We start from the raw sequence: 24,343 nt of genomic DNA, 5'->3' as shown, positions 1-24,343 counted from the left end.
GGTGACCCAACTGAATGGAGTGTTCTAGAATACGGATAACAACTGTAAAGATCATTATAAAATACGGATAAAAGGGTTGCGATGACCCAGCTTGGAGACACAATCGAATGACACGTTACACACCACGAATGACACGACCTTTTCATGCAGCGACAGGTACACATGTACACTGGCTTATTGTAAATATTTAATGACACGACCTTTTCATGCAGCGACAGGTACACATGTACACTGGCTTATTGTATATATTTAATGACATGACCTTTTCATGCAGCGACAGGTACACATGTACACTGGCTTATTGTAAATATTTAATGACATGACCTTTTCATGCAGCGACAGGTACACATGTACACTGGCTTATTGTAAATATTTAATGACATGACCTTTTCATGCAGCGACAGGTACACATGTACACTGGCTTATTGTAAATATTTAATGACATGACCTTTTCATGCAGCGACAGGTACACATGTACACTGGCTTATTGTAAATATTTAATGACATGACCTTTTCATGCAGCGACAGGTACACATGTACACTGGCTTATTGTAAATATTTAATGACATGACCTTTTCATGCAGCGACAGGTACACATGTACACTGCCTTATTGTAAATATTTAATGACATGACCTTTTCATGCAGCGACAGGTACACATGTACACTGCCTTATTGTAAATATTTAATGACATGACCTTTTCATGCAGCGACAGGTACACATGTACACTGGCTTATTGTAAATATTTAATGACATGCATCCAAGTATCAAGCTTACTTGTGCACACATCTACATAACCTAATACTCCATACATCATCACTATGCAAATACTCTATACATCATCACTATGCAACCCTGTAGCTGTCTATCGGGTTGTTTTGCTATCAGCTGAGTTGTTCAAGCTAGTCAGGTGTCTGTTGTTTGTATAATGGTTATGCGTAACGCACACACATTGCGGGGCTACGTCTATAGGTCTATAGACAGGTCTGTATGCAGGAAAATGCATTAGAAGTTACAAGGAGACCATCTAGAGCATGACGCTTGTTAAGTCATCGTGTTATCAAAGACCTCGTCCTGCTTTAGAATAACAAGGACATATTTCATTGAACAGGAGGGCGTTCCAGGCTCAACTTGACAAAAGGGTTGCACTATGTGATACCAACGAGCTGGGCTAAGAGTGTTGGTAACCAAACCGTCTTACTGTGATGTGGACCATGATAAACCTTCATCAGCTTGGCTGAGGGTACAGCTGTGTATAGAGATTAGATAGACTGAACCGTTAACCCCGGTAGAAAAGATACTAGTATTTTGGTGTTGTGTAGCTAAATGATCAAATATCATCACCGATGCATGCCTTTTATCAATGTGTTATCATCTCTCAGGGGCCTTGAATACCCAGGTTCGATTCCCCACATGGATACAGTGTGTGAAGCCCATTTCTGGCATCTCCCGGCGTAAAAATAAACTCACTCATACCAGGTTCCTGGTTTAAACTCCCAGATTCGCCTGATTTTGAATATTCATTTGCCATAACTATATCTGTTCTAGGAGCTATTACTAGACCCTGAATTATGTCTGAATTACCCTTCGGATTCAGTCGTCTTATAGATGAAATACTGGTTAAATCAAACTCACTCATTCACGATACAAAGTCTTTCCTCACAAAACGTGTCTATGAATATTTTGTGTTACAGATAAATTATAAGACTATCCACAACTATGTGTATGCACAATTAGTGGTATGATGGGCAAAAAAATGTATTTTCATGATAACTCATACTATTAGTAACATTTCACATTTCTGTTCTAAATGCTCAAATTTCTAACTGCATCTAGTTGAGAATAAACCATTCTCATTGCAAACACAGGGGGTTGCTCAGTGCTTATACTGTTCGCTCCTTTCGCAGTAAGCTAGGGGTTACAACATTACACAGGTTGCCGGTTGCAGTAGATGCAATGATAACTTTACCACTGAAGCAACTTCTGTTCATAAGTAACTCGTATTTAATTTCAAGTTTTGCGGAAGCAGTCGTTTCGCCAATATCGCAAGTTCCATAATACGTAAGTGCCGATTTACGGCAGTAGTCGCGTCGCCAAGACCGCAACTCATATACCAAGAACAGATTTACGACAGTAGTCGCTTCACCAATGCCGCAAAGCCTATACCAAGAGCAGATTTACGACACTTTCGAGAGCAGTCGCGCTTTGATCGCTTTGAGGTCCCGGCGTCTCCACCCCAGTGTAGCCATGTCACCGTATATACTTCAGGTATAATGCTCCGTCAACAATTACACAAAGAATAGACAGACCGTCACCAGAACAGGTAGATATCAAATGTACTGGCTTATGACCGTCCCAGCACCTGCTTTGTACCAGAACTGTACACGGTTCCTTTGAATGGAGCATGCCAAACTATTTACCCGACAGAGGTCGACCCCACCGTCCTGTGTGGCATTCCCGCCTCATTCAGAAACTTAGGAAATTTTATTTCTTCTTTTATGGACTTTTATGCTCTTAAGCGTCAATAGTTGTCATATCTTGTGAGATTTAAAGTGAAAGGTTATGCACACACTTTACTTTGAATACATAATGCCAATCAGAAATATTACATTTGACTGTGTCACCACTTTCTAAATGGTATACACAGTGACATTAAGAATTGTTATGTTTAACCACTTCCTAAATGGTATGACGTATTCATAACTTTGACCGTGGGAGCAGTGCCAATTTACACTTATCAGAAGGGTACACGAAGTGTAGACAGCCAGCTCTTCGACTTCAATTTTAGTGGCAGCTGAGGTGGCTGAGTGGGTTAAACGGCTGACTTTGTGTCCTGACACCGAATCCCGTATGGGACTCAACCCTACAAAAGTACTCAAATCTACACTTCACTGAGAAAGTGTAATCTCAATAACAATAACAATAACATATATAACAAAGTACTTGCGTATAGGCCCAACTCATAACATTTACTTTAAATCGTATGGAATATACGAACCATGCAGGCCCCTCCCTTTAAACCCGACTCAGGCATCCACGCACTCTTGCACGTGTGTTGTCTTTGACAACGTCGCAAGTCCTATTTGGGTAAAGTGGATATACCTAGGCAACAGTTTTGCAGAAACAGTCGGCGCTGCGAGAAAAATGTGGAATATGAGGAAAGAGCGAGAGACACGGCTCGCAGAGTATGATGATGTTTTTGTAGGTAGTTACGAATCCAAATGAATATCAAAACACACGCACGTACACAAGCACTGAAGATATACCGATGTATACTGTCATGTCACGTTTCATAGCAAACACTTGGTGGGAAACAGAGTGAGTGAGTGAGTGAGTGAGTATTGTTTTAAACCGCTCCTCGTAATATTCCAGCATTATCACGATGAGGGACACCAGAAATGGACTTAAGGAATTGTACCCATGTGAGGAATCGAACTTGAGTCTTCTGCGAGATGAGCGAACGCTTTAACCACTAAGCCACGCCATCCTCTCAACTACAGAGTTGAGCAGACGGGATTTGAGTCACTTCGCTTTGTACAGGAGAGGGGTTGGACGCTGGAGAGGGGTAGAGGAAGCTTGAACCATCGGAGTGGCAAGAACGATTACGCAAGGTTGAAAAAAAATCAGCTGGGAAAAACCCGTCTGCAAATAAAATGAGACATTGCAAATCTCACGGGTTCCGCAAGACTGCGGTTGTGTTGACTCGCCGCTGCGTATTGACACCACAACGAACAATGTGAATACTTTGTTGTACGCCAAACTGAGTCTGAATTATCGTTGCGTCACACTGTCTTTGCTGAAAGGAACATTCCACACCGGCCGCTTCTGTAACGTTTTGAAAAAAAAAACTCAAACTGATGCATGAGCAAATAGGTCTCGATTTGTTTTACACAACTTGGTTTATCTGAAATCTGCTAATTAACATCAAAGGGCTTGTTAAAAATTGGGCACAAATGTGCATAAGGTATTTAGAGTTACGTCCCCTTCCAGCTTCCATGGGCACTGATTTTATGCTGCACTGATGGCAATGTTCTTCGCATGTATACTTCACATCAAAAGTTTAGATTCACTCAAAACATTCACTATATGTTATGTTTACATATATGGTTGCACAGGGGCTTGTATTGCTGAAATTAATACGTCCTGGGTCCAACAAACGTACTGTGACATTGATTATACCTATAACGAAGGAAAGGGACTTAACGCACACAAAGTTGTCAAACACCTCACTCGATTATGGGCGAATTCTGGGTGGGAAATTGTGGAATATGTAGCCGCGATTCTTACCGTAATAAAGCCAGATAAATTCCCTTACGAATAAATCCCAAATTATCAAAATCGAGGGTGGGGTGTTTGACAACTTCGTGCGCGTTACATCCCTTTCCTTCTTTCTATGTATATGGATGTCAGTGTACGCTTGTTGGACCCAGGACGTATTACTTTCAGCAATACAAGCCCCTGTTAAAATATCGTGCTTGTGAACAGCTGCGTTTTGGTGCAAAGTTTTGTCAAGATTTGTCACTGATTTTTATCATTTATAGAACCCATGACTGTAATCTTTTCAACGATCCAAATTTGTTTTACAAAAGATCAGTCCATGTGAAAACAGTAACAGTAACAGTTATAGACAGAAATAAACAGTTTAGACAGGAATACTTTGCAAAATAAAATCTAGATCAGTTGCCTTACGAAAGTGGCTATAATTACACTAGTGAGTCTAACCTTTTGATGGGAAGTATATATCGAACAATATTATTTTCAGGGGTGAAATACCCATTCAATAATAACTGTAATAATTAAAAGCTACTGTAAGGCTTCATTTCGTGAGTCAAGCTGGAAAATGTCAAAACAATAAAACTCCTCATCAACCCCATCTTTGATTTTGAAATGACGACACGCCATTTTATGAGCTTTGAATTATTTAATTACAGAGGTGAAATAAACTTTAGAAAAAGAGAAAGGTGAACACTTAAGATGTAGCTGTTATTTACCTGACTACATCGTTTTATGTTCATATTATTTCTATCAGTGAACTGTGTAAACTTAAAACACGTCAAAACAGCTGGCAAAAACAGTGAAACGAGACCGATGTGTCCCGTTATGATGGTATTTGTTTGCCCTTCTCTGTTCAACCTTTAAAGCCATTTGCCCTCAAAAAGTTTGTTTTGAACTGCTAAGATCAAATATTGATATTAATCATTCACGCGAAGTGGGCCATTGGGGGAGACAGTGGCGCAGGCCACTCCGTACCACTGCAATACCGACCTGTAAAACCAGTTTGTTCATACTATATTTTGTCATATACACGAGGCACACGAGATTTAGCAGGATCAGTATCACCCATTTTGTTCTGGGCAAGTTCTGGGGTTTGTACCGGGGGGTTGGGTGGGGTGGGTGTTACAATGATTTTGCACGTGAGATGGTGTGTGTGTGTATATATATATATATGTGTTTGCGCGCGCGTGCGTGCTCCTGCTTGCGAGTGTTCTTGCGTGTGCAACTTACTTTGTACATGAATTTTAGGAGGAGGATGCTGTACTTAAACGGAACGTAAAATGACGTTAGAAGATTCATCATCAACCCCGATATCTATAAATTAGGAATTGTCACCATGGTGTGAACCCTGTGATGTGAGAAACATGGGATCTACCGCGTTAGGATGATCAGTCTCTGGGTAGGCGAGGAAAGGTCACGGATGCAAAGAACAGATAACTTCCCAGACTGTCGTGAAATAATTGAAACTCAGTTAACAATCAAAGTGACACAGTATTTGACGGAACGTGAACCATTTAGATAGGGAAAACCTAACTGGAATTGCTTGGGGCAAAACTACTTCCAAATGCGTACACGATCGATTCTACCTTGGTATAATGGACCTTGTAGGGACGACATTATAAAGTTGTTCACTGGTCACGAGGATAGCATGGGCTGATGTACCCTCGATGTTTGTTTATGTTCCCATGGCCCCGAGCGACCAGGGGACAACGTATCTATTTTACCGAACACCTCAATGTTAATTTTCAACTGTCTAAAGCATAGGTATCGGATGGTACACTTCAGCCAACCTGTGTGAATCAAACGATTCGCGTCATGCATCTTGCTGTTTTCCCCGCAGGTATTGTCTTATTTAAATCGCTGCGGTGTAATTTCCCTTCTTAATATTCATAAATTTAGGTACTACACTGGAACGTTTTGTCAAAATTTATTCACTGGAATTCTAGGCAAATCTTTCCGTAACCATCATTACATTTTGCAAACGATACAAGAAAAACAGATTTAGAGTTATGTCCTTTCCATCGATTTGCTTTCGCAAAACATCAGTACTTTCCGTGCACCATGCCTGGTTCAATGTTATTCGAAATAAAGAGAGTACTGCCACGAAGTACCGAATGAGTTGCCACTAGTAGCGGGCCACATTGAAATGTACTTCGCTTGCTAGCTTGCTGGCGAGGTACATTGAAAATATCAGAAGAGCGCTTAGTCAATAAGAAAACGTGTTGGAGGTAAAATAAACTATGACGTCACAACAAGCGGACACAAAATGACAGATATGGTGCTGATGGGACATTTAAAGTTGTCTCTCTAACTTACCATACGCCCTGACTAACGCTTAGACGCTAAAGATATTTAATTTCGACAGGCACATTAATCAGAAGGGAAATTCAGGGAAAATATTGCTTTTCAGGGACTAACCGTACCGTTTGTAGTGTTAGATTTCTCCGCATCTGGGTCAATAACAAGATGGCTGCCAAGAAGCCATGTTATTTTCTGATCAACAGACATACAGCAAACAGCTAGATATCAAGGCAAAAGCAAATGGAACTGTTGTGTGAGATTCCCGGCTGTCGCCATATTTTGTTGTTACACCAGATAGTTTCAATATGGATTCTTCCCACTGTTGGCCAAGGTCCAGTTTGGAATGTAACGTGCCGATTGACTCAAATGTCTGCCAAGAAGCGAATTCGCTACTGTTGCCAATGTGGCGCTAAGGATTAATGGTTAGCTCCTATGTGCACGTCATCTATGAGTCTACTGAAATGCGGGGACATAGACCCCTTTTGGTCAGTCTTTACAGAGACAAACAGACCTGTGTTTCTGAGACAAAAGCAAACAAGCTTATGATCTGAACCAATTTTGGACCACGGTGTCACGTTGGGGTTGTCTCTTTTCTTCAAATAAAGAAAGAAACTAAACTCACTCACTCACTCACTCACTCACTCACTCACCACAGCAAGGGTTTTATTTTAAGCGTCCTCTTTCTAACATTTCCCTGTTTTTTTAAAAAAAACTGTTAACTTTGAAATGTCATTTTTCACCCACATGACATGCGACCTTCTGATTTTCGGAATCTAAGAGTCTAAATGATTTGATGGCAGTAATTGATTTGGGAATTGATTTGAGTGGAACTATAATGATGAATATCTAAATATATAATCCAATACAGACATACAATTAATTGTTTTCATGTACAATAAATATATGCCCTTTTTTCCTTACCAAAACATTCAAATCAATAAAGGTCTCTCCTGTGCCTCTCATCTGCTACCTTTGAAGCAAATGTTGGTTTCTGCTGCGAAATCAAGCAATCGTCTCTCCTAACCTTGACATTTTGCTATCAAGGTTTATCACGCAGACATGAGAAAGCTTAACAGTATCAATGCTTGTCTCACTGTTCAGACAGTGTGACGATTCGGAACTTGTGGGGAGCCCGCCATCCACACATGGAGGAGTCCTCTTGTTCAAGGTCAATCTTTGCAAGATTGTGGGTCTGTCGTTCTAGTGAGACTAAATGGGTTTGCGCAGCGTTCTATTGCGTATCGTGTCATCCTTTGATATTACTTTTTACAGTAAATGACAAATAATGACAAATAATTTCACTTGAAATGATTCAGACACAACATTACGTGAAGGTCCCGGGGTAGAATAGGCCTTCATCAACCCATGCTTGCCATAAAAGGTGACTATGCTTGTCGTAAGAGGCGACTAACGGGATCGGGTGGTCAGACTAGCCGACTTGGTTGACACATGTCATCGGTTCCCAATTGCGCAGATCGATGCTCATGTTGTTGATCACTGGATTGTCTGGTCCAGACTCGATTATTTACAGACCGTCGCCATATAGCTGGAATATTGCTAAGTGCGACGTAAAACTAAACTCACTCACTCACACTCACTCAAGACATTATGATATCATCTGCATTCACAACATCTCAGAAACCTGCTTCACAACAAGTCGAGCTTAAATAGCTTGCAAAAATATTTGAAGTACCGGAATATTTTAACAACTAAAAGGTACGAGTTGTAATTGTAATATAATTGTACGCAGGATGTGTGAGCGCGTGCGTTCTGTTTGGGGGCATGTGTGTGTATGGGTGATGGATGAATGTAGTATGTGGAATGGATGATGGATACATGCATGCATGCATACTCACTCACTCACTAATCAGTGGTAGTTGATCTCCTAGCTGTAGCTGTACTGTATATGTATGTTTACATCCTAGCAACGTTCTGGGTCGTTTTTTATCAAATCCAATTTTAGGTCTACCTGGTATACTTTTTTGGAACGGTAACAACACTTCCATCTAGTGTGGGGAAACATGCTCCGCGTGCATATTAGTATTTTCTTTGTGTAATCGGGTGGTTTAACAATCTGCTGTTGCTGCGCTCTCTAATGACTCTCAACTACCACGACAGACATTTCGCACACTTAGAAATGACCGTCAGCTGAGACAGCCTCGCTTTGGTCAACACGAGCGCCGCCTAGTGTTTGATAAAGGCGTTACGTAAACAGAGTGCGTTGGGTAAGGAATAGTAACCATTATTCCGTCAGCCGTCCTGTATTCTGCGGACCAGTTAAAAAAAGTACTGTTTTTCATTCATGGAATGCTGTTTGGATCCCAAGGTATCATCGTTTCAGCAATTTGTTCTGATCAGTAATTCGAAACACAGACAAACAACAACAACAACAACAACAACGCGTTAGGGTGAAGAGAAATCATTGATACAGAATCAATGATAGGTTGACAAAATGAACTGCCCACTGAAATGTTTATATGCGGATCACGATATTGTTTTGACATTCTGGTTGAAAATGTGACAAAAATATATAGCTTGAGAATGAGTGAGTTCAGTTTTACACCGCTTCTAACAATATTCTAGCACAATCACGGCGGGGGACACTTGGGCGTCACACATTGTAACCATGTTGAGATTCGAACCCGGGTCTGACTTGACGAGGGAACATTTTGACTACTACGCCACGCCACGCCACCGCCCAGTGGCTTGAGAGAACAAAAGTTACAGGCTGTTTTATAAGAAATTGTTCCTTGAACGTAAATACGGTTTTAGGAAAGAGGCGATTATGTAATGCATCTATTATCTGGGGGCGGTGGGGCAGCATAGTGGCTACAGCGTTCGCTTGTCAAACCGGAGATCCAGGTTGGATTCCCGCATGGATGCAATGTGTGAGGCCCGCTCATTATCTGGGGAAAACGACGACCGTTTAGATACAAAAAAAAATATTTAGGATTTTGTTATTCTTTTAACAGAATGGATGCACGTTCTCTACTACATGGCATTATGCAAGTGTGTGTGTTATTTTTGGTGTGGGTTGAGTAGTGTGTCTTCAGGCTCTGGTAGACGATGTACTGGCAGACAACCGGATGTTGGCGGAATCAAAATAAATTTGATGGTGATTTCTTTTATAAGGTTGATGATTTCCTTGAACGTCATATTTGTGTTGTTCGTCTTACGTCTACACCATTTGGGCGTCTTTTGACCTTTTCACAACGTGTATAATGAGCATTAGACCTTCAATTTTGTTTATTAAATGCATGTATATATTTATTCGCTCTGCAATTTATACGACAAAAATGGGTCACTGGGATTTTCTCCTTAGGAGACGAAGTTTCCTGCGAGATGTTTGGTAAATACACTTTCTATTTATTTTAAGGATAATCCATCTGCGCGTTGAAATTCGACAACGTTAGTATAGACAAGCTGATCATTTTACATTGCAAAGAAAGCTAAAATAAGACCCATCACGAAGAGCGCGTGACGGAGAGCCATTGAATTTATGGAGTAAGATACAGCCATTTCTTACACGTCATGTTGAGTGACAAAGTCACTTAGACTTTCATTCATTTATGCAGGCCTATGTTTTATGTCTCTGACAAATATTTGCACAGCTTCTTCACAGTGCAAAAACGTCATGGGCTCATAAACTGGGTCCGGTAATATACGTCCAATTTATGAAGTTTTGAGAAGGTGCCCCTTCGCAATCTGTTTCGAAACAATAAATGTTTGTGTGGGTTACGATTTGGTTTCCGCTCTATAGCTTCTCACTGCCGAGGGTTACAGGTGTCAAACTGTTTTACATTTTAAATGTTTTCACGATGTGAAAATGGCTAACCATTCATTACAACCCTTCTGGGATACTGAATACACAATGTCATGTACAAATTGGTCAAATGTACCACGTTATATTTGGGATTACACTTTGTCGGTAAAGTACAGATTCCTGTTCTTTCGTTGGATTCAAAGCAAGCCCAAAGTATCCACCTTTTGCCAGGCTGAGTGATACATGGTGTATAAACATCAACATCATAGAGTAACTTGACGATCTGAAATGTACTTTCTTTCTTGGCGAGATCTCAAGATGAATGAGCTGTGTGTCAAAGATGATCTCCCGTCTAATGTGTCTTGAGTTACACTTCGGATAGGTGTGCTTAAACTTGGCATCTCGAAGACGACTCCCATGGCCAAAGCTGATATTCAGTTTCTAGTGATGGTCATGAGTAGATGGTGGTTGATGAGAACCCGAGCCCCTTTTGTATGACTGAGACCCGATGGCACAATGATTATAAGAGGAAAACTTCTCGGTTAAGGTCCTTGGTAGAAGAGTCTTTAGTTAACCTTTAGTAGTGGAAACGATTTAGTTATCTATTTGACCCCACTGACTTAAAAGATTTAAAATGACATAATTTGACATGATTATAATGACAGATTAAATTTGTTGTTTCATGTTTAATTTTTTAATTGAGTGAGTGAGTTTAGTTTTACGCCGCTTTTTAGCAATATTCCAGCAATATCGCGGCGGGGGACACCAGAAAACGGGCTTCACATACTGTACCCATGTGGGGAATCGAACCCGGGTCTTCGGCGTGACGAGCGAGCGCTTTAACCACTAGGCTACCCCACCGCCCCTGATCTTTTAAAAGACATCTAATACAGCATAGCGTGCTCACGAATTAAATATCGAAACTGACATTTGATCTGTATTCAAAACTGATTTTGATTTTGATTTGACAAGACTGAGGTCGAATATTTAAAAAAGAAAAAACATGAAGAAATGACAGATGTTGAAAGGATGATTCAAGAAGGAACAGCTGACAGTTAGAACTCTCTTGCCCAGAACGCCAGTGGAAATGTCCGTGTGAAGAAAACCCAAGTGTCAGTAGGCCTACATTATGTCATAACACCTCTTTCTCTTTCATAGCTTGTTGTCTCTTTCACCATCAGTTTGCTATTTCAACACGTACGAACTATGTTTCAACATATTTTCTTTTTCACCATCTGTTTGCTTTTTCAAAGTCTGCGAATTATGTATCAACATAGTTTCTCTTTCAACACCTGTTTCCTATTTCAACATCTGTGTGCTATTGACACCTGCTTTTGGTTTTCAACATATATTCTTTTTCAGCGTCTCTCTTTACCATCATTCCTTTACTATTTCAAAGTACGTTTACTGTTTCAACACCTTTGTCCACCTTCACTGCACACTTTCAATACATGTGTATTTTTTCTATATCTGTTCACTATTTCAGCATATTTCAGCTTTGATCTGATATTTCCACATCCTTTCTCATTTCAAAATGTGCTTATTTCAACATGTTTCCTATGTCAGCATGTTTTCCGTATCTTGCAATGACGTGGGGTCTTCTGGCCAGACAAAAGTCCAGATGCGATATATCAAACCGCGATTACTCGACCTCGGTACAGCATAATGGATGTCTCCTGCCTCTTTGTCAACATAATCCAACAAACGACACCTAAGCGTCGGGGTTTTCTTATTGAACACAACAAGAATGTGTCACTTAAGTCACATGAAACATTAGATATTCTCAGTGCGCAAAGAACAAGAAGTATGACAAATCGCGAAACTTCAGAGTCATGTCTTCTGTTGCATTGATATAGGAAAGTGTGATGCATTGGAAATTGGGGGCTTATAATGGTGTTCCTGGTGTCTTATATACGGGGATGTAAACATATAGTTTATGGGAGGTGGATTATGCTCAGTCACGTCTGCGTGACATGCGGGGACAATGGTAATTTCAGCTGTCTTTACTGATGTCGTTATCATACAAAAATAGGTTAGTATACATGATGTGCAGGGATTAAGACATTACAGTGTGTTCATGATGTGCTGGGACTAAGACATTATAGTCTGTTAACATGATGTGCTGGGATTAAGACATTATAGTCTGTTAACATGATGTGCTGGGATTAAAACATTACAGTGTGTTCATGATGTGCTGGGATTAAGACATTATAGTGTGTTAACATGATGTGCTGGGATTAAGACATTACAGTGTGTTCATGATGTGCTGGGATCAAGACATTACAGTGTGTTAACATGATGTGCTGGGATTAAGACATTATAGTGTGTTAACATGATGTGCTGGGATCAAGACATTACAGTGTGTTAACATGTTGTGCTGGGATTAAAACATTACAGTGTGTTCATGATGTGCTGGGATTAAGACATTATAGTGTGTTAACATGATGTGCTGGGATTAAGACATTACAGTGTGTTCATGATGTGCTGGGATCAAGACATTACAGTGTGTTTACATGATGTGCTGGGATTAAGAGATTACAGTGTGTTAACATGATGTGCTGGGATTAAGAGATTATAGTGTGTTAACATGATGTGCTGGGATTAAGACATCATAGTGTGTTAACATGATGTGCTGGGATTAAGACATCATAGTGTGTTAACATGATGTGCTGGGATTAAGACACTATAGTGTGTTAACATGATGTGCTGGGATTAAGAGATTATAGTGTGTTAACATGATGTGCTGGGATTAAGACATCATAGTGTGTTAACATGATGTGCTGGGATTAAGACATTATAGTGTGTTAACATGATGTGCTGGGATTTTAAGACATCATAGTGTGTTAACATGATGTGCTGGGATTAAGACATTATAGTGTGTTAACATGATGTGCTGGGATTAAGACATTATAGTGTGTTAACATGATTTGCTGGGATTAAGACATTATAGTGTGTTAACATGCTGCACTGGGATTAAGACATTGTAGTGTGTTAACATGATGTGCTGGGATTAAGACATTATAGTGTGTTAACATGATGTGCTGGGATTTTAAGACATTATAGGGTGTTAACATGCTGCACTGGGATTAAGACATTGTAATGTGTTAACATGATGTGCTGCGATTAAGACATTATAGTGTGTTAACATGATGTGCTGGGATTAAGACATTATAGTGTGTTAACATGATGTGCTGGGATTTTAAGACATTATAGTGTGTTAACATGATGTGCTGGGATTTTAAGACATTACAGTGTGTTAACATGATGTGCTGGGATTTTAAGACATTATAGTGTGTTAGCATGATGTGCTGGGATTAAGAGATTATAGTGTGTTAACATGATGTGCTGGGATTAAGACATTATAGTGTGTTAACATGATGTGCTGAGACTAAGACATTATAGTGTGTTAGCATGATGTGCTGGGATTAAGAGATTATAGTGTGTTAACATGATGTGCTGGGATTAAGACATCATAGTGTGTTAACATGCTGCACTGGGATTAAGACATTATATTGTGTTAACATGATGTGCTGGGATTTTAAGACATTTTAGTGTGTTAACATGATGTGCTGGGATTTTAAGACATTATAGCGTGTTAACATGATGTGCTGGGATTAAGACATTATAGTGTGTTAACATGATGTGCTGGGATTAAGACATTACAGTGTGTTAACATGTTGTGCTGGGATTAAGACACTATAGTGTGTTAACATGATGTGCTGGGATTAAGACATTATAGTGTGTTAACATGCTGCACTGGGATTAAGACATTATAGTGTGTTAACATGATGTGCTGGGATTAAGACATTTTAGTGTGTTAACATGATGTGCTGGGATTTTAAGACATTATAGCGTGTTAACATGATGTGCTGGGATTAAGACATTATAGTGTGTTAACATGATGTGCTGGGATTAAGACATTACAGTGTGTTAACATGTTGTGCTGGGATTAAGACACTATAGTGTGTTAACATGATGTGCTGGGATTAAGACATTATAGTGTGTTAACATGCTGCACTGGGATTAAGACATTATAGTGTGTTAACATGCTGCACTGGGATTAAGACATTTTAGTGTGTTAACATGATGTGCTGGGATTTTAAGACATTATAGCGTGTTAACATGATGTGCTGGGATTAAGACATTATAGTGTGTTAACATGATGTGCTGGGATTAAGACATTACAGTGTGTTAACATGTTGTGCTGGGATTAAAACATTACAGTGTGTTCATGATGTGCTGAGACTAAGACATTATAGTGTGTTAACATGATTTGCTGGGATTAAGACATTATAGTGTGTTAACATGCTGCACTGGGATTAAGACATTATAGTGTGTTAACATGATGTGCTGGGATTTAAGACATTACAGTGTGTTAACATGATGTGCTGGGATTAAGACACTATAGTGTGTTAACATGATGTGCTGGGATTAAGACATTATAGTGTGTTAACATGCTGCACTGGGATTAAGACATTATAGTGTGTTAACATGATGTGCTGGGATTAAGACACTATAGTGTGTTAACATGATGTGCTGGGATTAAGACATTATAGTGTGTTAACATGATGTGCTGAGACTAAGACATTATAGTGTGTTAACATGCTGCACTGGGATTAAGACATTATAGTGTGTTAACATGATGTGCTGTGATTTAAGACATTACAGTGTGTTAACATGATGTGCTGGGATTTTAAGACATTATAGTGTGTTAACATGATGTGCTGGGATTAAGACATTATAGTGTGTTAACATGATGTGCTGGGATTAAGACATTATAGTGTGTTAACATGCTGCACTGGGATTAAGACATTATAGTGTGTTCGCATGACATGCTGGGATCAAAACATTACAGTGTGTTAGCATGGTATGCTGGGATGAAGACATTATAGTGTGTAGCGTACCAGAGAGTTTAAAGCTTTCTTTCGTCAGGCCGAAGACCCTAGTTCGATTCCCCACATAGGTACAATGCGTGAAGCCCATTTTTGGTGTGCCCTCCGTGATATTGTTGGATTACTGGAATATTGCTGAAGGTGCTTAAAACTGAACTCACTCATTCCGAAACAAATACAACGAGGTCGCTGGTGAGATTTTTCAATGTAATTCGGACGAAACAACACACTGACAAATTGAAATGCATAGTGGCGCCTGTCACACACACCAAAGCAATGCATTATCCCCTCACTTCTGAAGTTTTGGGTGGGAATGGAAGTTTGGAGGGTGTAGAAGAGGTCAGGGATAATTGACACGCAGTCAGACATCACACTGCAGGATTTACACCTAGGTGCTGACCGAAGGCAGAATACAGCGGCATTTACATAGGTGCGTCACCAAACCTCAAACAAAAAAATGTTAAAGGTAAGCTGTGTTCTCTGTACGTGCTGACCATGCAGACGGACAATGGCGTTCCTTCCACAATGCCCCGTCGTGAGATGTGACCCGGTCACACGCTTGGAGACAGAGGAGCCTCATAGTCTGTGTCACAGTCCCTGAATCACATCATTTCCCCTACTGTCTAGCCCTCTCTGCAAAACCCTAAATGAAGCAAGTCTAGATTTCCTCAGGTTCAGGAATCTCCAGGCTCCTTTGGGCTCCTTTTCAATTTAAATGGGTTTATTTAACAAAGTTATATATATTCAGAGACTAAGCGTTAGTCTAATGGGTCTCAGTAATTTCTCCCTGCAATGAATGAGTGAGGGACTTCGATCAGTTCTCTCATATTTCATTATGTGAGATGAACCTGGGTAAAATGATTACGCTGGTTCAGGGGCTATCACAGATGTTTAATTGCGCAACGTGAATCATTGAAACCACGCTTCTTGTGCTATATACGTGCCTACGAAAAACTGCATCTTTTCCGTAGACGATGCTCCCGTCTCTCTAGACCATATTTACTTTTACGTTGAAGTTACTATCGTGTACGTAGATGGTACTTACATCTTAATAACTGATACTCCAGCCTACCTGGATGATACTGGTTTCTACGTAACAGATACTAATGTCTACGTAGATGGTACGTACACCTTCATGAACGATACTCCAGTTGACGAAGATAATACTAGTTTCTACGTACGTAGCAGATACTAATGTCTACGCGTTCAGAAATGATACTCAACTTCTATGTAGATGGTACTTGTTTCTACGTGGGAGGTTGCTGATTTTGTTATCGGCAGTAAAAGTAACAACAGCCGTTCAATGCTTGACAAGCACGAACATGTAGACACAACCCGAATATACTTGAATGGTGGCGCTTATGCTTTTACACGGTACTCGTTTTACCACTTGACAAGCGTATATACATCAGCAGCTAACGGGTCTTTTTGTGTGTCTCACGACAACCGGTTTGCAGTCGGTAAAACGTTTGGTAGCTTCATATTAAACTTCTGAACTCGACAAAACAATATATTAGGAAATATCAAATTAACCATAGGGGTGGTGGGTGCCCTGATATACTGACTCAAAGATAAAATAGCATGTGATAGTGAAAGAGTGTACCTCTCCCAAGTGAGTGAGTGAGTTTAGTTTTATGTCGCTTTTAACAGTATTCCAGCAATATTACGGCGGGAGATATCAGAAAGGGCTTCACACATTGTATACATGTGTTGAATCGAATCCGGGTCGTCAAATCTCCCAACACTATGTCAGATAGTTAAACATCAGAAACAGATATGCAGGTTTCATATGGGGTTTGGTTTGGTCATGAGTCGACTCGGTGAGTTGGTGAGTGAGTTAGGTTTGGATAACTTCCTGTCAGCTTCAGGCTGGAGTATACGAGTGAGTTTAGTTTTACGCCGCTTTGAGCTGTGCTCCAGCAATATCACGACGGGGGACACCAAATGAGCTTCACATATAACCCGGCATGCCCCCGTAGATGGGAGGAAAGTCCAAAGAAGTGCATGTGTCACAGCTATGACGAAAGCCATGCGCGAAAACTGGAGCTAACAAAACGACAAATACACTCAGGGAACACTTGGATTCGAACTAAGACTCGACACAACATTTACTCTACAATGCGATATTGCGACACTTCGGACGGCTTGTCCAGCCATAACGTTTGGAGCGCGATAATGATGAAGCTGCCAGTGAGTGAGTTTAATTTTACGCCGCACTCAGTATTATTTCAGCGATTTCGCGGCGCTATATAAATAATCGAATTTGGACCAGACAACCCAGAGATCAACAGCATGATCATCTATCTATGCAAATGGGATACAATGACATGTGTCAACCATGTCAGCGAGCCTGACCACCCGATCCCTTAGTCGCCTCTTAAGACAAGCATGGGTTACATAAGATCAATTCTGACCCTGATCTTTACGGCTAAGATGACCTATTATAAAGAGCTTGGACCAGTATTCAAAGCATGAGACACCTTCGCTTCCCTCTCTGTATAATTTGAGTACATTTAATTGTATCAAGACGGGTAATTAGCCAAGCCACCGCACTGTTCAAGGGTACGTAACTCTCATAATGTAAAATGATAATCCTCCAACGAGCGAAATTCTTTTTATGACAATTGCAAACGCATGAACCTTATATTCAATCTAAGAATATTCCATATGGGAATATGATTTTTCTTAAAGTATGTATCCTTCCTTTTCGCAGAATTCGCGTTAGAGTTGGGAATTGGTTGAAAAATACAATTGGTTATTGCTCCATTACTAACAAACAATTAGAGAAAAAATTGATTAGCGACACTTTGCAGATTCTCCTCTTTAGGAAGTTACTGCAGATAAGTAAAATTGTACACGTTCCTGGACATAAGATATAAAAAAGTCCGAGTTAGGTACATTGCAGTGTGAATATATATGCAGATAAGTTTAAAATTTATTTAGGTCGGTATATGAGCTGTAAAATCCACAAGCGGGTTTACCCCCGAGTGCTATCGACATAGCCACTTTAAAAGACACATAAATTTTCGAACTGTTCTTTCAAGAGTTTATAATGACCCCGGATGTTTGTGTACTATTTTCAACAACGTGAACAACGCACGTATATATCATCACCAAGAAAGAAAGTGACAGGTACCCACAAGTCAGCAACTGTTACAGCAATATGTGGTATTCAACTATAGTCTACTGCATATATACTGAACTATGCATGCATGTTGGTTGTATCATATTTTCATTTCCAATGGAAATATCTGAAGCTGGTGACATTACATCCTGCGGAAGTCAACTGGATTGCCCTTTGTATGATATCAAAAAAATACTTGTACACGTTTTAATGTTTTGTAATACAGTTTGATTTGAAATAAAAACGTACAAATGATTCATTTGTTTCATAACAGAACTGATATATATTAGAATCGTGTATATTTACACATTATAATAACTTAAAATGTCTATTTTCATAGCAATACTCCAGTCATATGACGATAGTCTGTAAATAATCGAGTCTGGACAGGACAATCCAGTGGTCAAGAGCATGAGCATCACTCTACATGGGATACAGTCACATGTGTCAACCAAGTCACAGAGCCTAACCACCCGATCCCGTTAGTCGCTTAGGACAAGCATGCGTTACTGAAGATCAGTTCCAACCCGGATCTTCACACGACGTACAATCAGAGCTCATTCTTAGAATAAATTCGAACTTAAGAGACAACATTTGACATCCAAATTTGATTAGTTCACGAAAAAGTGAACTAATTTTACGGCTTCGCTAGGCTCGGTATCATGACAATCCATGAGCTTTTCGCAAGGGGCACGGTAGTCTGTCATAACCCATACTTCAGTCCTACGCTAAACACACTCCTTTCCTCAGAGGCCATTGTGGTTGAAATTGCGCAAGCGTCAAACAGATTATATGTTGTCTTCACGTATAACGTCAATCGTGGGGCAGAAAATGATGGTACCAGATAATCGCGAAGTGTTTTCACATGACTTCAAACATTGCTCACTCAGTGAGCGAGTGACGGGTAGTGGTTTGATAAAAAAAATTACATTTTTCTTGCAATATCACTTCGGGGACAGCAGAAAATCGATCTCATTTAACATACTTTAGACAGTGGTCAGTGGGTTTGAAAACTGTTATTTACTGCTGAAATGTCTTGGCAAATCTTAGCAAGAATTGTCACAAGTCGCCCCAGTGCATGCAGAAAGGGTATGATTCAAGGCAAAATGTCTTACCTGAGAAGGTCAAGGAAGGTGTCGGCGGTGTTGACAATTTTGGACGAACCGGACCTGTTTGCCTCTCCTCCCCTGTACCCAGGGCCGATACTGACGACGAGGATGATGCCGAGAATGACGGCTGCGAAGGTGGTGATGAGGTAATAAGCTACGGCCAGACCCCCCATCTTGCCGGACGCTCGAGTGTCGAGGGAGGCCAGTCCGGAGATGAGACTGGACACGATGAGGGGGAGGATGAGCATCTTCAGCATGTTCATTAGCATGTCCCCAGGAAACTTTAGGTACATCAGCTGTCGGTAATCAAACTTTGGCTCTACGTTCCGAAGCGCTGCTCCTATACCCACCCCAAGACACAATGCCAAGATCAGGAGAACTATCAAGATGTTCTTCTTAAAGACACGCCAAATCCTCATTCCAATTGAAGGAGGGGGTTCCACAACCTCGGCATTTTGGATGTCTACAAACGAAGGGGAGAACTTTCCCTTCTCGCCGTTGATTTTACTCTCCTCCATTTCAGGGCTATGAAATCTGATATCAAATAAGAATTGTATCCAGCGTTATTATAACAGAAAGTCCAGGTCGGCGTGACCTGAATCTTGGTTCACTTTCCAGAGATCGTAACTGTTCACGTTAACAGCTGGAGCGCTTGTGATGCGACGGGCGGCGACAGTCACAGGTATTTCCCAGTTACCGACCAATAGGCAGTGAGGGTTTGTAAGGTACTCCAGTCTACACACAACGAAATATCATGGCCACATTTTATTGGCCCTTGGCTTGGATTGTTAAGTCTGGAGTAAATATTGCTCTTGCCGAAAACAAGCAATAGAGCTCTCAAATGTAAATAGACGCGAGATCGGTGGCTTCAAGTCAGAGGGGGATTGAAGGCAGGAAGCTGAAACCAATGACACTTTATTATGATTGATTCTTATTATGATTGATCGTGATCCATTTACATACAACACAATATTTCATTGTCTTTAGATAAAATGATCGATTAAATGCTTTTTAACGCCGCACTCAGCAATGTTCCAGCTGTATGGCAGTGGTTTGTGAATCATCGAGTCTGGACCCGACAATCCAGTGATGAGGATCATGAGCATCGGTCTGGGCAACTGTGAACCGAGGAAATGTGTCAACCAAGTCATAGAGCCTGATCCCGTTAGTAGCCTCCTACGACAAGCATGGGTTGTTCAAGCATGGATTGCTGAAGACCAATTCTAACCCGAATCTTCACGGGTCCTTTAGCTGCCAGGTCAAAGTTTCATTTACAATATTCATCCATGACACTTTTGTTTGTTGTTTCACACACAATGAGTAACATTCATGCTGTGTTGGCGATCTCGAAATAATGGAATCTGGACCAGACAAACTTGTGACTGACATCGTTGGATAAGATGACATATATCTACCCGTTTGCCTCTTACGACAAGCATGGGTTGCTGAAGACCTGGCCGTTGAAAGTGTGGCAATTTAATATAATGTTTTGTATTATTGATTGATGATTTTCACTATCATATCACGACCAATCCCCAAGTTCATGTAAGAGGTTGCAGTCTAAATGTTAAAGCACATAGTGCCCATTGTTGATGTCTTCCGGAGTCAGATTATTAAAATGTTGCTAAAACCGTGGACCCTAAAAACTCAGTCATTCATATAGTGGGTGGAAATCTTAAGGGGCACATATATATGCTATATAGGTATAGTATTAGCATATGTTATATAGGTGTGGTATGACAAGTATACTGTCCAAAACCTCACAATGTACATATGAATAAGAAAGGATTTGAACATGTAAACATGTAGACGCTCTTGTATGGTCACATAGGCATGCTTGCACATGTTCTACACAATCGAATGGCGTTCTGTGTCGCCTGGCGTTGACGGCCGTAGCAAACACAGGGGTAATATTTACTTTTGATGTCTCAACAGATAACTAGAAGTGTGGCTTAAAGAGTCCCGGGCTAACTTTGAATAAAATTGTCACTTTAAATGAGAACTTCCTAAATTCTCCGTTTTGTTGCGAACATGGTATCGATAGAGCCAAAATAAGTCACGATAACGTCATACCATTTCATAGAGAATATCGGCAGTCCTGGCACTGTGACGTAATCGTCATTGTATTCTTCTCGTAACTTTGGAAATGGTATAAATCACTGTGTTTGTTGTTGCAGATATTACAGTTACAGGCTGTCGTTGCACTGACCCATGAAGATGTGGGTTACCAGTGGTTTACAGTAACCCATGCTTGTCGTAACGGGCGACTAACGGGATCGAGTGGTCAGGCTCGCTGGCTTGGTTGAGAGATATCATCGGTTTCCAATTGCGTAGATCCATGTTCGCTGGATTGACAGGCGATTAAAAGGATTTAGTGGTCAAGTTCACTGACGCGGTGCTCATGCTGTTGATCACTGGATTGTCTGGTCCAGACTCGATTACTTACAGACCGCCACCATATAGCTGAAGTATTGCTGAGTTAGATGTCACCTAATGAAGGCACTAACATCGACTACAGATTTAGTTTAGTCATACGTTGATCCATTGCAGTAGTGATACAAGATAGATCGGCCTCTTTAGCCACTGGGGCTGAGGTAGCTTAGTGGCTAAAGGGTTCTCTCGTCACGAGTAAGACCTGGGTTCGTTTCCCCACATTGACAAAATGTGTGAAGCCCATTTGTGATTTTACTGGAATATTGCTAAAAGCGACCAAAAAACAAACTCTCTAACCACTGTGCAGACACCCACCGGTGGGCTGTCTGTTTGTTGTTTAACGCCTTCTACAATATTCCGGCGGTCAATAAAGTCCAGACCAGGCACCTCGAAAGGCTTGTCTAACCGTGCCATATAAACATAGAAGAAACGATAATGATGAAGCTGCCAGTGAGTGAGCTTAGTTTTAAGCCGCATTCAGCAATACTTCAGCTATAAGGCGGCGGTCTGTAAATAATCGAGTCTGGAGTGATCAACAGCATGAGCACCGCGTCAGTGAACTTGACGCATGGGTTGCTGAAGGTCAGTTCCAACCCGGATCTGCAAGGGTCGGATGTGGCATGTGATATAGTAACCTCTAAGCGCGGTACAGTCGTGTCACGCTCAGTCACCTAGTTACGAATATTCCAATACAAGATACATGTAGAATTTAAGAGGGCCCGGAAGACAACCCTGTCTCACCCCACTGTATCGTCTCTGACTTCTATACAACTGCTACCATGTCTGCAGTTATACAAATAGTTTCTACGCCTTAAAACTTTAAACTTTAAACTTTGTTATTTCTGTCGTTATATATACAGACAGCAAGATCCGTTCACATAAGACTTATATTCCTAAATACAATGAGTTTAATGAGAACTTGTAAGACAATCTTTTCAGACCTCCATATGACAGTTGTCCACTGTTGTTGCCAGCTGTTATTTCTACCTTCATACAACCGGTAAACATCGTTGACATCCGCCTCCTGACTGTATAGAACGATACAGGACGGAACGACATATGTGACGAATGAGTTTAGAAATGCATGCCCCCCACCCTCCTCTCCCCCCACTACACCGTAACTAAGTTCACTGTGTACATTCCGTACAGACCTCAACACAAGAAGTAGGGCCAGAATAGGGCCGTAAATCATTGTAGTGTTGAGCAGATTCAGTAGATGAAACTGTACACAGCATACAGCGCTATTAAAGTCGATATATAAACTCTGTAATGTGTATAAAATGGTTTTAAGAAGTGTTTGACTTATGTGGTTATTGTATAATAATAACGGATGTTGAGCCCAAGAATATTTCGTCCTCAAAACAAAACTTCATGGCCGGTTGTACAGGTTTAGTATCGTCGCAACAGTTATAATACAAGACAGAGGGTTGTAAATAACTGAAGTGTTGAGCAGATACAACAGATAACCCCTAGACGATATATGGTCGTTTATACTGCAGACTTTACTTTTCTATCTATCGTAAGCTATATTTGTAGTGAACTGACTGCCTCATTCTACAAGAGTTCATTCCTTGTTCTGAACAAACACTTCCCACAGTGGTATATGTGCTGCTAAATCCTTATTCTATTCATTATTTGCTTGATAAGGGCATTAGAACATACACTGAAACGTCTCAGTTTAATACAGAATGTGTTTATCCATAGATTGTTTTCCTTCTTTACTGCTTTTAAACGCCTGTGAAATAAATACATAGCAGTATTAAAGTCTACATCTACAACCGTCTAATGAATATGTAGCGGTGTTTAAAACTGGTCTACTTACGAATATTAATCAATATTATCGCTAATAATAACGGTAGTAAACCCCAAAATATTCCTTCTTCAAACCACAAACTCCATGACCAGCTGTACATGGATAGAGCATTGTTAAACACCTATAATTCAGCATGACCTGAACACGTCGTTCTGGACATAGCGATGGAACCATAAGTAAAATGTTAATAAAAGACATGGAATATAACTCTTACTTGTAGGTGAGTCCCCCAGAAGCAGAGACGGAATGAAGTGATCAAGGGATGTGTCCCAGCAATGTTCGTGTCTTACAGCGTCTCGTTTTTACCATAAACCTGCGTACAATGTCAATCAGGACCTGACAATCCCTTATACAAAGCTGAACCTGCTGGGGCACGTTGAGGGATGTGATTTTTCACAGCTTGGTCAGGCACGATGGACACGTTCCGCTGAACCCAGATGCGAACCGTTTGAGGAAGCATATACCTAAAAACGGCCCCTTGCTGCAAGAAGATGGGTCAGAGGTGATGACGCGTGGACAGAAATAAATTCGGGATTTTGACATCCTTTCTCTCAGGTTTTACCAGATGAGCGCTTTCGTAAATATAAGGGAGTGTATGTTTCGTTATTTCTTGGAATTATCGTGTTTATGAAAC

The 24,343-nt window shown here is 40.6% G+C and overlaps 1 protein-coding gene across 1 annotated transcript in view; it reads right to left on the bottom strand.

Annotated features, from left to right (window-relative positions):
• LOC137291577 (excitatory amino acid transporter 3-like) overlaps positions 1-24,014 on the bottom strand; it is a 41,264-nt gene extending 17,250 nt beyond the window's left edge. Inside the window, exons 1-2 of the mRNA XM_067822957.1 lie at positions 23,924-24,014; positions 19,470-20,361 (exon numbers count right to left, since the gene is read on the bottom strand). Of these exons, the coding sequence (XP_067679058.1) occupies positions 19,470-19,981 (512 nt within the window). The 5' untranslated portion in view covers positions 19,982-20,361; positions 23,924-24,014. The remainder of the gene's footprint in view (positions 1-19,469; positions 20,362-23,923) is intronic.
• Between the last annotated feature and the right edge of the window lie 329 nt (positions 24,015-24,343).

Source organism: Haliotis asinina, chromosome 7, assembly GCF_037392515.1.
Source record: "Haliotis asinina isolate JCU_RB_2024 chromosome 7, JCU_Hal_asi_v2, whole genome shotgun sequence".
In the NCBI taxonomy this organism is placed as follows: Eukaryota; Metazoa; Mollusca; class Gastropoda; order Lepetellida; family Haliotidae; genus Haliotis; species Haliotis asinina.
Note: the sequence above shows the minus strand (reverse complement) of the source record. Positions and strands in the feature narration are given on the sequence as shown.